This window comes from Vigna umbellata, chromosome 5 (assembly GCF_029865625.1).
Source record: "Vigna umbellata cultivar VRB3 chromosome 5, Vumbellata_1.0, whole genome shotgun sequence".
Taxonomy (NCBI): domain Eukaryota; kingdom Viridiplantae; phylum Streptophyta; class Magnoliopsida; order Fabales; family Fabaceae; genus Vigna; species Vigna umbellata.
Genome location: NC_142169.1, coordinates 28,294,830 through 28,310,889, shown reverse-complemented (window position 1 = coordinate 28,310,889; position 16,060 = coordinate 28,294,830). Strand labels below are relative to the sequence as shown.

Below are 16,060 nucleotides of genomic sequence, written 5' to 3'. Positions count from 1 at the left end.
ACACTGTTTTTTGCATGTCTTTATCTGCTTTCATTGAGCCATCTTCTTTTAAAGAGGCTTGTCAACATGCTCATTGGCAGCAGGCCATGCTTGCGGAAATTAAGGCTCTTGAGAGGAATAGAACTTGGTCATTGGTCCGATTACCACCAAAGAAAAGAGTTGTTGGTTGCAAATGGGTCTACAAGACTAAATTGAATGCAGCTGGGGTTATAGAAAGATATAAGGCACGCTTAGTTGCCAAAGGGTTCACACAAACTGAAGGCATGGATTTCTTTGATACTTTTTCCCCTGTTGTGAAGCTTACAACTGTCAGGTTTCTCCTTTCCATTGCTGTTTCTCATAACTGGTTTTTACACCAGCTTGACGTTGATAATGCTTTTTTGCATGGTGATTTGGATGAAGAGGTTTATATGAAACCTCCGCCGGGCTTGATTCTTCCCGAACCTCATTTGGTTTGTAAATTGCACAAGTCTCTCTATGGTCTTCGCCAAGCTTCTCGACAATGGAATGCTAAGCTCACAACTGCCTTACTTTCTTATGGATTTTCTCAGAGTACCGCTGATCATTCATTATTTCTTCGACAGTCTGCTACCTCTTTTACTGCTCTTCTAATATATGTGGATGATATCGTTCTAACTGGTGATAGCATGGATGATATTGTTGCTGTTAAGAAATTTTTACATCAAGAATTCCGCATCAAAGACTTGGGAAATCTCAAGTATTTCCTTGGTTTTGAAGTTGCTAGATCACAACAGGGTCTTGTCTTGAATCAACGAAAATATTGCTTAGAAATTTTAGCTGAATTTGGTCTCACTGGATGTAAACCAGCACCTTCTCCTTCAAATCCTACCGATAAGCTAAATGATGATGATGGTGATCTTCTTTCAGATCCTACTTCTTATAGGAGATTAATTGGCAAACTACAGTATCTAACAAACACACGGCCTGATATTTCTTTTGCTGTTCAGCAAGTTAGTCAGTTCATGTCCAAGCCCAGATCCTCTCATCTCAATGCTGTTTTCAGGATTTTGAAATACCTCAAAGGTTGTCCTGGATTAGGCCTCTTTTATCCTTCCAGCAATCCTCACAGACTTCAAGCTTTTTCTGACTCCGATTGGGCTACTTGTTGCATCTCTAGAAAATCCATCACTGGTTATTGTGTATTCTATGGGAATTGTCTTATCTCTTGGAAATCAAAGAAGCAATCCACCGTGTCCAGGAGCTCTACTGAAGCTGAATACAGAGCTTTAGCCTCTGTTGCTTGTGAATTGCAATGGTTGAAGTATGTTGCTGATGATTTATGCCTTAAAATTCCAAGTCCTTTTCCTACATTTTGTGATAATCAGTCTGCCATTCAACTGGCTAAGAATCCATCCTTTCATGAACGCACCAAACATATTGAAGTGGATTGTCATCTTATTCGTGCTAAGGTTCTTGATGGACTCATTGTTCTTTCTCATGTTCCTTCGAAGCATCAATTGGCAGATATGTTTACTAAGTCACTTTATCCTGGACCTTTCAACATCAATTTATCCAAGATGGGATTGCTAAACATTCACCACCCATCTTGAGGGAGGGTGTGAGAAATATCGTTTCTACCCCTGTTTTGTTATGTTTATTTGCTTTCTGTTACTGTGGTAGATTTTGGTAGATATTTCTAGCATTCTGTTATTGTGCTAGACAGGCTGTAATCCTCTTTATTTTCTTCTTTTTATTTTGTACAATGTGCTGAATATATATTGAGCACTTTCAGACTTTATTAGATGGAATGAATAATGAGGATTAAGGTGCTTGGCCATTACTCTGTCATAAATTGTACTGAAGTTATATCAAACTGTTATGAATGATTGATAAAGTTGCTCAATAGATGCTTATTCATAATGTTTCGGTTGAATTGGTCTAACGGTCGGTCGTCCTTTCTTGTTATGCTCTCTTTTGATCTTCAATCATCTTTTGAGAACGCGATCCACTCCAACAGGTTGTTGACCTGCACAAGACACTCCGGCGCCCAAGTCAGATATATTTCATAAAGAGGTCTATATTTTTATTGGGATAGTAAAAGATGATTGTACCTGACATTAGTTATATTATTTATAGAGTTTGTGGCAATCAAGTTCATTGATTAATTATACGTATATTTTTAGGAAATCAAACCCAATAATCAATAATTAATACCGTATATTTCATATAGTACATAAGCCCCCAAGCCCAAACAAGCTCTTTTATTCGAAAGATGTGCATAGGGATTATTATGAGCTTTAAAAGAGGTCGCTCACGTTGTATTTAGGGAGTCTATCTTCGATGCTTTAAGTCTACATTACTCTTTGTACTGAGCTACGAACTCTAGGAGTTCTCTTTGGATCTGTTTCCTGAACAGAAAATGCTAAGAGTTCTCTTTGACACTTTTTCATGTGCAAGAGATTTTCACTCCAAAAAACATGCTTTTAAATAAAATAAAGTAAATGCTTCAATATTTTATAATTTATTTTTATAATGAAAAGACATTGGAACCTTACAAAACTGAACTTGTTGAGTAGTTGACTAATAAGAGTTCTTTTTCGAACTTCCTGCGTTGAGCGATGATTTCTGAAGCCCATTTTCGGACTTCCCCCGAACGGCTTGAGGCAGGAGTTATTTTTCTAACTTACTGCGTTGAGCGGAGATTTCTGAAGTCATTTTTCTGACTTCCCACCGAGCGGTCTTGAGGCATTAGTCATTTTTCTGACTTCCTACGTTGAACGGGGATTTTTGAAGACATTTTTCTGACTTCCCCTCGAGCGGCTTGAGGCAAGAGTCATTTTTCTGACTTCCTGCATTGAGTGGGGATTTCTGAAGTCATTTTTCTGACTTCGTCTTGAGGCATGAGTCATTTTTCTGACTTCCCCCGAGCGGCTTGAGGCAGGAGTCATTTTTCTGACTTACTGCGTTGAGCGGGAATTTCTAAAGTCATTTTTCTAACTTTCCCCCGAGCGATCTTGAGACAAGAGTCATTTTTCTGACTTTCTGCGTTGAGCGAAGATTTCTGAAGTCATTTTTCTGACTTTCCCCCGAGCGGTCTTGAGACATGAGTCATTTTTCTGACTTTCTACGTTGAGCGGAGATTTCTGAAGTCATTTTTCTGAATTCCCCCGAGCGGTCTTGAGGCAGGAGTCATTTTTCTGACTTCCTCCGTTGAGCAAGGATTTTTGAAGTCATTTTTCTGACTTCCCCCGAGCGGCCATTATAACCTGTCATAATTGAAGGTAAGTTTGAACCTTTCTGCGTTGGTAGAACCTGACCAAGTTGAGGTCTGAACCTTCCTACATATAATATTTTATAATTTATAATTTAAAATTAAGAGTTGAACGCAACTCTTAACCATCCTGTGCATAATATTTTATAATTTATTTAAAATTAAGAGTTGGTAGAACTTGACAAGGTTGAACGCAACTCTGAACCATCCTGTGCATAACATTTTATAATTTAAAATTAAGAGTTGGTAGAACCTGATAAGGTTGAACGCAACTGTGAATCATCCTGTGCATAATATTTTATAATTTAAAATCAAGAGTTGGTAGGACCTGACAAAGTTGAACGCAGCTCTGAACCATCATGTGCATAATATTTTATAATTTATAATTTAAAATTAAGAGTTGGTAGAACCTGACCAGCTTGAACGCAACTCTGAACCATCATGTGCATAATATTTTATAATTTAAAATCAAGAGTTGGTAGAACCTGACAAGGTTGAACGTAACTCTGAACCATCCTGACAAGGTTCTACCAACTCTTAATTTTAAATTATAAAATATGAGTTATAATTTACAAATTATAATGAAAAGTGGAACCTGATAAGGTTGAACGCATTTTTGAACCATCCCGTGCATAATATTTTATAATTTATAATTTAAAATTAAGAGTTAGTAGAACCTGACCAGGTTGAACGCAGCTCTGAACCATCATGTGCATAATATTTTATAATTTATTTAAAATTAAGAGTTGGTAGAACTTGACAAGGTTGAACGCAACTCTGAACCATCCTCTGCATAATATTTTATAATTTAAAATTAAGAGTTGGTAGAACCTGACAAGGTTGAACGAGCTCTGAACCATCTTGTGCATAATATTTTATAATTTATAATTTAAAATTAAGAGTTGGTAGAACCTGACCAGATTGAACGCAACTCTGAACCATCTGTGCATAATATTTTAGAATTTAAAATCAAGAGTTGGTAGAACCTGACAAGGTTGAACGCAGCTCTGAACCATCCTGTGCATAATATTTTTACTCTGCAGGATGCTTTTACTCACAAAAATATGAGTTATAATTTACAAATTATAATGAAAAGTGGAACCTGTCAAGGTTGAAAGTACATAGGACTGAATCTTCCTGAAAGTTCTCAAAACAAAAGACATGTCTTTTGTACTCTTGTTGCAAAACCTGGTATTGGTCTGAAGTAGCAATGTCGAGGTCGAACGCACGTCTATACGTCTGGTTCCTCGTGGTTTCATGGGGATGTTGCTCGGTCCCACGGTGGGCGCCAAAATGTTTCGGTTGAATTGGTCCAAGGGTCGGTCGTCGTTACTTGCTCTGCTCTCTTTTGATCTCCAATCCTCTCCGAGAACGCGATCCACTCCAATGGGTTGTTGACTTGCACAAAACCTGACATCAGTTGTATTATTTATAGAGTTTGTGGCAATCAAGTCCATGGATTAGTTATCCATTTTCAGGGAATCAAACTCAATCATCAATAATTAATACCGTATATTTGTAAAGCCTAAGGTAATCTGACGTATTAATACCTGATAAAGGTAATTTGACCTATTAATACCTCATAATTGTCTATGAATGACCATTAACTCCAATCATTGTATTTCATATATTACACATAACATGCTAAAAAAAGCTTAAAAGTAAAAGGAGAAAATGATAAATATAAACTTAAGAGAGAAGCAAGTAGACTTCAAACTAAATTTTGAAAATAAACCAAATTATTTGTTCTATTTTAAAAGCATAATTTGATTTATATTTAAATGAATTTAAGTCAACATTGGTAACATGTAACTTATATAAATCATGTGCATGAGTATGTGAATGCATGTTTTGGTGTGTTGACATTGACGTTCGAAGCAACACCACTTTTAATGTTATGAATTCATTCTCCAATAAGGAAATGCCTCCCATTTGATGTACACTTCTTAATTTTTATACCTCTCTCCAACACCTAATACAAAGATTATTTTTTTTTCCACTTTTCTAGTTGATTTATTCTGAATTATTTATATTTTAAAATAAAAAATACTATTTTATTAATATTGGATGTTGAAAAGAAAATGGGGTGTTTGTATGTCATCATCCAATAGAAATGCTGTCAATCTATCCACCAACCAAAAGTTATTATATTAATTTCAAATACGAATTGCTTGTCAATAAAAGCACTATTTTGATATAAATCTCATAAATATAAATTTATTAAGATAGAAGAGTTTCTTATATAACTTCTCCTTTTCTTTTGTAGAATAACAATTTTTATTGAAGTGCTCTTAATTAAATATATTAACAATTCATATTTTGTATTAGAAAATAGAGATATTAATATAAATGTAGGTAGGTACCTAAACCCTTTTTTTTATCACTTGTTGATAATATTATAGTTCTTCAATTAGCAAAATTATTTTTTGATGATCCAAACGTAGAAAGAAACTATAGTTATTTTTTTTGAAACTGAGAGGAGAAGTGATAAAACTTAGTCATATATGCCGACTGTCATATAATTAATTATTGTTTTGAAATGACTTAAATACGATTTTAGTTTCTATAAAATTAAGAAGTTTTTATTTTCGTTCTCATAAAAAATTTCTTTGTTTTTTATTCCCATAAAATTTAAAAGCATTATTTTTAATCTTTATAAAATGTGTAAATTTTGGCTGTATTTCTTGTTATAACAATATTTTCTTTGAATTTCATCTTCAAAGCTATACTTTTAATTAGAGCCTAATATTCATTTTAAGATAAATAATATTTAATTTACAAAATTCAAAACCTTTTTTTTCAGACATCGCATATTGTCATTATATTACAATACTAACATGTTCACGTATGTAATGTTGACTTCACCTTTTATTCAACACATAAACATTAACCAATGCCATTATACAACAGAATAAAATAAGTGAAATTTTAATTTATAGATGAAAAGCAAATAAATTTTTATAGATGTCAAAATCAAATCTTATTTATGTTAGAAGGATTAAAAAATACTTGAATTCTATAAAACACAATCCTTTATTGAAGTTTTTATTATGATTATAAATTCTTTGTGTGTGAACTATGATCGATATAATTTTAATTTAATAAAAGTAATCAGCATATATATTTTTTACCAATGTTAAATAATTTTCACATCAGAAAAAAAAAATCCTATACTAACTTTAGCTATTATTTTGTTTTATAATGACAATATTTAAACTTAAATAATTCCCTTTCAAAATCAAGAAATCAAAATCAATTTTATCAATTTCGTAAACACTTCATTCGAGATATAGAAGAAAAAAAAACCTTGATGAAATATATCCTTAACTAAAGCATTGATTGCAGAAACATGAAAGAACACTTTATTTAATTAACTAATTTATATAAACTCTGTTCCCTGAAACAACTTCATTCATTAATTACTATTGATGACTAAAGTTCCATGAGTTAGGAAGTTAGCCAATGGCTTTGCTTGCCATTGGGTCTTTCGTTTTCTGCTATCAGTTTGATGCAACTTATCTTTCACCCATTCATACCTGCAGCTTTATTCTTCTCTGCTTTAATTTTTCACCCACTTTCTCTCTCAATTTTCTCACGTGCATGACGGTGGAATATGTGAAATAGAAAAAGGAACCATCATACGAACTATATATCAAAAACCAAAAAATGGAACGATAATTAAAATACAAGAATTCAAGAAATTGGCAATACCGAAACCCCACTAACAGAATAAATTCAAATTTAATAGTGTACATACCATATAATGAATGTAAAGAATGAACAATTGGTTGTTACATGGCTAAACGTAAGAAGAAGAAAAAGCAATAATGAAGGTTAACAGTGAAGAAAGAGTTGAGCTTTTAGTAATGGCAATCCACCAAAGAAGTTGCAGAGAATACAATGACTTTTTCTTTGGACTGAAAAGGAAGCAAGTTGGATTCTCTGTGGTGATCATCCTCAGGTGCCGGAAGATTCAAGTCCAAGTTCAAAACATCTTTCTGTTTCTTGATTTCTGGAATTTCGGGGATTCTATCACCAGCATATGCAATTGCCCCAATCGAAGGTGAACTCAGAAAATTTCTGTGCCTTCTCATGTGCCCTCCCAAGGCTTGCCCAGACGAGAACTCTGCCCCACATATGGAACACTCGTGAACCTTAGATTTAGAATTAACGGTGCTACTCCTAGTGCTGTTGCTACTATTATACAAAACCGTTGATAATTGTAAGGTGAGACAATAATCATCACGATTAATTTTACTAATATTATCCCCAAAAGTAGTAACTTGCTTTTCTTCTGCACCAGCCTTGGAAAATCTCTTGTGGCTGGCTCTGTGGCCACCGAGGGCTTGAAACGAAGGGAAGCATCGGTTACAAGTCTTGCACTCGTAAACATATAGCCCGGATTCTTTGCCGTGTGAGGGTTTTGGAGTGCTATGGCCTCGAGCCAAGAGAATCAAACAATTGGCCAAGTCTTCATCCTCTTCGTTCCTTAATTCATCTGAGGTTGTCGGAGGCTCAAAAGCTGCGGAGTTGTCTGCGGTGGAACATGTTGACATGGTTAACCTAAGTGGGGACGGAAGCCTCTGACGCTTTGTGCGCTTGCCCTTGATGATTTGCATGTGTTCCTCTTGCATTTGCATGGTGATGAAGAAGATGATGTTGATGAGAGAGAGAGAGAATGGAAGAAGCGCAATGAAGAGAGTGGGAGTTAATATTTAGAATGGTTTGAAGTAGAGGGAAAAGGGTACCTATGATAGCTATAGTAACGTGTTTTGGGTTTGCCAGAGTTGCGTTTCCAAACTTGGAAGTCTTATATTACAGATGTGAAGTGTTGAAAGAAAGAGAGAAAGAGAGAGAGAAAAGATGCAATGTTAAGCATGAGGAGGCTAGGAAACGAGTGAGATTCGGTTGGCTTTGAAGCAAACCCATTACTTTTTGGCAACGATTCCTTTCTGGAGGATTGGTTTGCAAGCCTGGAACCACACACATTTTCCAAACTTTCACCACCTTTTATTATTAGCTTTTCCTTCTTACTTTCTTTTACTTCAACCACTGCAGCTTAATTTAACTAATTCCAATCCCATTTTAACCAAGTGTAGGATTATTTCTATCTTATTTTTCAATAATTTATAATTCCATCTATATCTCTCTCATCATATTAAATATTAAATGATTCATTATTTACGTGTGTTTATTCTTGCTAAACAGTTAGTTCATGTGCTGTTGACCTGAACGTTTCTTTCTCTACAAATTAATCACAACTGCATCAGTGTGGCACAAGACAGTCAACTATATAATAAAGTCAGGCATACACATGATCCAAAATCATTGGTATGTGTAAATATGTTTATCTGAGAGGTATATAAATTGCAGTCAATTATATGTTCTAAAATATTCTTTTATCAAATGTGTTTTCTTCTTTTTTAAAAAATAATATATGGACTAAAAGTTCGTAAATTTTTTATGTTCATTTTACTGATATATCTTAAAATCAACATAAATAAATAAGTATAAACGTTTTAACAAAAGGAAATACAGACTATATTAATATTATTTATTTGTGTCATTAAAAATAGTTATAAAGGGTATACCTATTCTAAATAATCAATAGTCCAGGAATTTGTCTTTTTCTTCTTACATCAAAATTAAATTATGATATGGTCTCTCGTATATTTTTTATTTCTTTTTTTTATATTTTTCTTAATAAAAAATTTGTATAATAATAGCTGTTTGAAAATATATATATATTAGCTTAATTTTTGCTCATATTGCTATGTATATCTTTGTATATTCACTCGATTTTACTTGCGATTTTACTTTGTTATGCTAGTTATGGATGTCAGAGAAAAAAAGTGTTAGGTTGTTTGATTTTGGTCACTGCTGTATGTTTGGTGAAAGAATTGCTTCATGCCACTTTATTTGTAAGTACTAGCTTATATGTAATAAATTAAAATCAATAGGGAGATTAACCTAATAAGGTTTGAAAAGACTTTTTGTTCTAATGAAATATTAAGCACTCTTTTATTGTTGAGTGAACTTGATTAAAATTATTAAATTATATATAGAGAGAGGGAGAGAGAGAGAGAATTTTTATGTTAAATATAATTATTTATATTTGTATAGAAGTCAACCAATTTTAATTAATTTTAAGATATATTAACATGGTTATTAATTAGACAAAGACACACAAAAAAATATAATAATATTTTCAGACTCTACCAACCACTTATAACCCAATTTTAAAAATAACATGATAATTATTTTTTATATTTTAAGGAAAATAAGAAGATGAAAAGTAAAATATTAGATATGAGTGTAAAAGTTTATTAGGTATATGATTGGGAACAAAATTTACTGAAGAACATTGATGAGTAAACACTTTACTTTCACATCAATTTAACAACCTTAAGTTACTTTAATTATTTTTTACATGATTTAATTACAAATTTAGCTTTTATTTATTTATGTTTTTAGGCAATCACATTATTCAACTTCTCCACATGATATTTTTTTTTTACTAAAAAGGAGAGTTTGATAGGGGTAAGATGGTAAAGATGATGCATATAGTTGCGTCTTTGACTAAAAGCAACAAGTCGTTAAATTGGACGTACTTTGAAAGGTGCGTTTAGTGAATGTGTACATAAGAGGCATGTACTTATGTAAACCTTAGGATAACTTTAATAGTTTGTAACATTTCTTTAGCATGTTTAAGTCTTAATTATTAATTTGGTTCTCTAATTTTATTTGAATTTTAAGAAAGATTTAGTTTTTGAAAATTCCATTTTAATCTTTTAATTTTTAAAAACGATTTTGGTCTTTGATTGACGACATTAACATCATTAACGGGAGGATGAATAAGATTGCATATGTGAGAGAGTTTTGACAAGGTGGATGGTTAATATTTAATTGTATATTTTAATTTTAATTGAAAATTATTTTAAACATTGAGATTCAGAATCGTGCATTTTCTGGGTTTTTTTTGAAACGCGTAGAGAGATTCAAGAGATTCTTAAATGTAGTATCATAGGAAATTTTGTAATTTTAAATATTTATTTTACATGGGTGTTTCATTGCATCTCTCTTCTTTCTTCCTCCCCTTCAAAATTACAAATATGATTATTAAATTATTTTTTTCCTTTTTACTTTTTTTCTTCTTCACTCATTGTATCCTTTATTTCTTAATCGGTTTTCGAAAAATAATTAAGAATTCAACAATTTAGTTTGAAATATATTTTTTTCTTAATCGATTTTAGAAAGACCATAAACTCTTAATAAGATTAAGAGTTTATAAACTTTCTAAATAAAAAGTAAAAGAAAAGAGAAAAAGAAAAGAAAATTAATAAAAGATTAAAAATCATATTTGTAATTTTGGTAAAACAGACGAAAGAATAGAGGTATAAGGCGAAACACTTATTTTATATAATTAGTAGGAATATCCTAAATACTTCCGTATATATACCATTATATATAATATATATATATTACTTTGTAAGAATTTTCAGAATGATACAATTTTATATAAAAAAAAGTCAAACAACTGTAAATTTTTTTATATTAATCGAGATCAATGACTTTTTTAATTGTAACCACTATTAAATTACTAATTTTATTACTTACGATATCTAATTTATATTAAAGCTATTAACAAAACATATGTTTATTTAATAAAATAAATGTATTATCAAAGTATTAACAATATAACTTTAGCATATTGATTTAAAAATTACTTTTTTAAACTATCAATAAATCATTTAGCTCCATGATTTTTTTAAAAATAATATTCGAATTTGTGATATAATTAATTAAAATTAAATATATATTTATTTCTGTTGAAAGCGTTATAATTCAGTATTTGTTTGCATATAGGATCTGAAGTAGATAGATGAAGTTTTTTTATACTAAAAAAAAATTGTCTATTAAAAGATGATAACACTGATAATATTTTTACTAATAGCCTGCGTACATGAGAAAAGAACAGAGTGGTAATTTAATTTTCTTGAGATAAAATAGAGAAAGTGATACCTAACCTTTAGAGTAAATGAGTGTTTTTTATAGTATGCATAACATATGTGTTGGAGAAGAATGATTTTGGGGAAAGAAATGAATGAAGAAAAGTAAAGAATAAGGTAAAGGATGGAGTTTGCTGCGGTGGAAGTGTTGAGGTTCCGTCATATGAAGTTATATTCTTAGCGTAAGGGCTTATTTGATAGAGGCACGTAAAGTTCTTACACACCAATTCAGCATCACGTTTAGGTTTAGGTTTTAGTTTTTGCAACAGTTAATGCCTCAAAGCAAAGCATCTTCTTCAACACCTGCATATTATCGATCTTAATATACAATATATCTATTCTCAATTATTTATTATCGATCTAATTATTATATATATAATCATTAATGTTGCTTAGGCAAGAGACAAAGTGTCACCAGAACACCACATCTCATCGTACATGCGACACCAACTACGTAGTTCTTGTCTTCCCATTGATCGCTTTCTGTCTTTTCTGAAATTTACTATGAAAATGCAGTCTAATAATTTCTTACAGTTTTTCTAATTTCTCTATGATATTGTAGTTCGTATGAAGAACCATATCACAATTATATATGCGCATATAAAAAAGGTGGGTAAATCACTTGATAACACCTAACAGAAAAATCACTGACATGAAAGTTGCTTCTTTTTCTTAAAATAAATAATATAATAACTCCAGTGTTTGCGTAGATATAACTATGTGTTAGCTTTAAATTATAATATCACTTCCCTCATGCCCTTTTTTAAACGTAAAACTTTAAAAGAAAATATTCTGTTTGTCATTTTAAAAATTGAAGTTGATAATTTTTTTTTCAATAATATACTTACTTCTTATTTAACTTTTAATTCAGCTATATATTTACCAAAAAAAATGGAAATAAAAAAAAAATATTTGTATTGTTTTTATAGGATATTTTACATAATATATTTTTATAAACATTTTACTTATTTAAATTAAGACACACTCACGTTAAATTGTAAATATAACGCATAATATCAGATAAATTTTACATCATGCGAATATGTCATAATTTGCAAAAAAAAAAAATCTAAAGAAGATATTAGGTATGTCTTATGCGAAAATATTGTATTTTCATTTTTGTTTATGTATCGGATATAGTATTTAGCGAACGGTTACTAATTATTAACCGTTCGGTTAACACTAAATCTAAAATATCTAGTTAAGATATTGATATGTTGTTTATGAGAAAGGTAAGTCTGTTTATATTTTATTGGACCTGTATCATATTAGATCTATGAGACAACTTATTAATACAAGGTCAGGGTCATCAGCCAAGTATGCTCAATTCATATTTCAAAACATTCTATTCACATTCTACTCACACCCTACTGAGTTCATAATACTCAATCACCAAACAAAACATTCATTTGTGAGAAGGTTTGTGTCTCGATCCCGAAAATATCTACCGAAACAGTTTCCTATATTTATAAAAATAGTTTTTTCCCCGTAATTTTAAAAAATACTCAAACTGTAGTCTTTAAAAGTATCATAATTTCTCATTTTCATGAAGAAAGAGACAACGAGTCAAACAAAAACAGTCGAGAGAGCTAATTTTTGGACTATGAATATAACATCTGTTAGGAAACTTCTTTTTGTAACCTCTATTTTTCTTCTGCACCTCTAGAAAATGAAAATTTTGCTTTGTCATTTTAGTTTATAAGAAAATGACTTTTGAATTCTACAATTCAATATCATTTTTTATTGTTCCAAAAAATTTTTGACTTTTAAATTTTAAAAATTATTTTTTATAAACAATATATATATATAGATCATACAATGCAGAATATTCTCTTCCCAAGGGCAACACCAATAAAGGATGGCAGAAGAACAGTTTGATCTTTCAACTACCCTAGAGATTGCATATGAAACTACGGGGTGCAGAAAGAAATGATCCATCTGTTGTTGAATGAAAATGGTGGATCATATGAACAGCATATATGAGCCCGATGGAAAATTGCTGTTCTTTTTCTTGCGCTCAAAGTGTAAAAATGATCAGTGTTTTATAAATAAAAAATAAAAATAATAGTTTAGCGACTATGCATTGATAATGTAAAACTGTTGTATAATATCAATTAATTAAAGTTAAGCTGTCTAACAAACTCGTCACAATTAAAATTACTAGGAACATGAAACAAGGATATATTTTTTATAGATTTTTTATGATATTTGGATTAAATAATGATAATAAGATTATAAATATAAATAAAATACTTTTTACTTTTACTATAAATGACTTTTCTAGAATTTGTTTTTTCTATGATATTCTAGAGATTTATTTTCTTCACAATTCCTTTCAATCTAGCATTTGACTTGAAACAGGAGTAAATTAAACTTAGTTTGAAAGAAATTTTGTTAGGATCTAACTTTGGAATCTCTTCAACGGATTTATGTAGATTTTGAGTTCTTTCATTCGCTAAAAGTTTTAATTTCTTGAAAAACAAGGCAAGTGCAAGTAAGAAAATTAACTTAAGATATATAATTGAATAATTTGGAAATTTTGAGTTAAGAATTTAAATTTAATTCAATTTAGATGGATTTAAATTTCAGATTCAATTTAATAATATAGGATTTAGATTTGATTTTACTCTTATAGATGCTCTCCATTTAATGTGAGACCTTTTTCTCAAACCTAATCAAATGAAGCCACAAACCTTGAAATCAAAGTCGAGCTATAAAGGGGGCTAACAATAATCAACAACTCTAATTATAAAGTGAGAACCAAACTCTATATATCCTTTAAAACATTACAAAAAAAAATTACGCAGATCAATTTTTAGATAATGATACTTTAACAACATTTTTTTAGTAACATTTTAATATCATTTACGTGTCATTATATAATTGATCCAAAATTATTTTACAATCAATAATGTACTATGTGAAGTATACCGATCGAAATTATGTACTATATGAAGTATACCGATCGAAATTGAATCCTTATAAAATATAGACCTCAGGATCGTGTTTCTAGAGAACATTGGACAATCAGAAAAGAACAGAATAAAGAAGAACGACCGACCTTCAAACAAATTCAATCGAAACAAATAATCATAACCATAAATACTGACATAAATCAATCGTTATCCTACATTTTTATTGCATATAGGTTATTTGTTGAATATCTAATTCCCCTGTAATACGAAACTTTTCTCCCTTTTTGACACTCCCAACAAACCAACAATAATCAGACCGTACAATCGCGGGTGACTGCAACCCAATTGTTGAAAGGACAAAGATATATAGCCATCTTTGACCCGTAAGAAAGGCACGTGACCTTAAGAAATTTCTACATTTTCCTAGAACGAACCCGATCAAAAATATAGTCATCATGTCTTTACTGTGGACTATATTTTTCGAATACTAGATTTGAACTTAAAAGTAAGTTATGGTTATTATAAGTTGAATTGAAACTTGGTGTTTGGCGTAGTATGTTGTTATGTAGTAGAAATTGTTTTGTACAGAAAGAAAGGCACAGTGGTAGAGTGCGGAATGTGTAAGTCCCCACAAATCGGAAGAATATCTTCTTTTTTTCTTGTGATGCAGTGTGCCCAGATTCATAATAATGCGAGTGTGGCCGACCCAACCGACCTTTCAACCTCGACCAGAACCCTCACCCACTCTCACTTTGCTTTGTAACAAAAACACTCACAACAAAACCAACCACACGCCATACGATTACGTAAATTACTTTTCTAAGCCACGCACACATATATTAAACATGTTTTCATCTCCATCTGTCTCACGTTCCATCATCATCGAACTTCTGTGGTTCACAATCATCTCTGCTCTCTTCACTGTGGGCCCATCTTAGCCCAAGATTTTTTTATTTCGGCCCAACCAATTCATTGCTCGATGCGCTCACATCTTTCTCTAAACTTCTTTCACTTTCTTCACGATATGCGACCACAATACGATAACGACACATGCCGTATCATTTTTATAAACTTTATTTAATAATCAAATTATCAAAACTTCCTCCTACCCTATGATATTATTAAATATATCAAAACTTTATTGGTGCTTACTTTGTAGTTAAGAACCGACTTTCACTGAAAAAACAAAATAAAAGCAATGTTGTTTCGGTAATTTCTTAGCTATCTTATATATATCGAATTGAATGATTCGGACAAAATAAAATGTAAAGGACGTGGTCGAAACATTCTATTATATTGATGATTAGGTGGAGCAGAATTTATGAGCGGTTGTAATTTTGAAATCTCATTAGAGTGGAATAATACAATATTATTTTTTTCACCTAATTTGTGTACTGCTATGATTTTATAACAATACATAAACGTAACATCCTTGTCTTTTTTGTTCTCCTGCTGTGGTTTTTATACCACAAAACCCGTGGACGGTGGGCGATGGGGACACTTGTGTTTGCTTAACAATTACTTTTTCTTTTATTTTTTTTCTCCAGCCCTTTTAATCATGAAATTATTTTTTTAGTACTTTTCAATACTAGAATATAAGATTGATTAGGTGGTAAAATTGAAAAAAGGAGGTGCAATATTATATTAGAATATAGTTTTTTTTCTGATAAGTTTTTTATCTAAAATTGGTTCCTAGAACTTTGGCGTTTCAAAGTTGATGAGTGAGTTGTAATAGAAAATCCAGGGTGAGAGAGGCATGTGCAGTATTGGATAAGTGAAACGAGATTTAATTGATTTGAAGTATTTCAAAACGTAAGAATAGTGTTTTAATTGTGTCGTGCCATTGGTTGGAAAAGGTTCCAATCATGATTGGCCATTGGTCGGGGACTTCTTCACACTATTAT

The 16,060-nt window shown here is 31.2% G+C and overlaps 1 protein-coding gene across 1 annotated transcript; it reads right to left on the bottom strand.

The window, feature by feature from the left end:
• Positions 1-6,943: 6,943 nt before the first annotated feature.
• On the bottom strand, positions 6,944-8,035 carry LOC124823810 (zinc finger protein ZAT5-like). The gene has a single exon (XM_047296118.2). The coding sequence runs from the start codon at positions 7,870-7,872 to the stop codon at positions 7,093-7,095; it is 780 nt and encodes a 259-aa protein (XP_047152074.1). The 5' UTR covers positions 7,873-8,035; the 3' UTR covers positions 6,944-7,092.
• Positions 8,036-16,060: the final 8,025 nt, after the last annotated feature.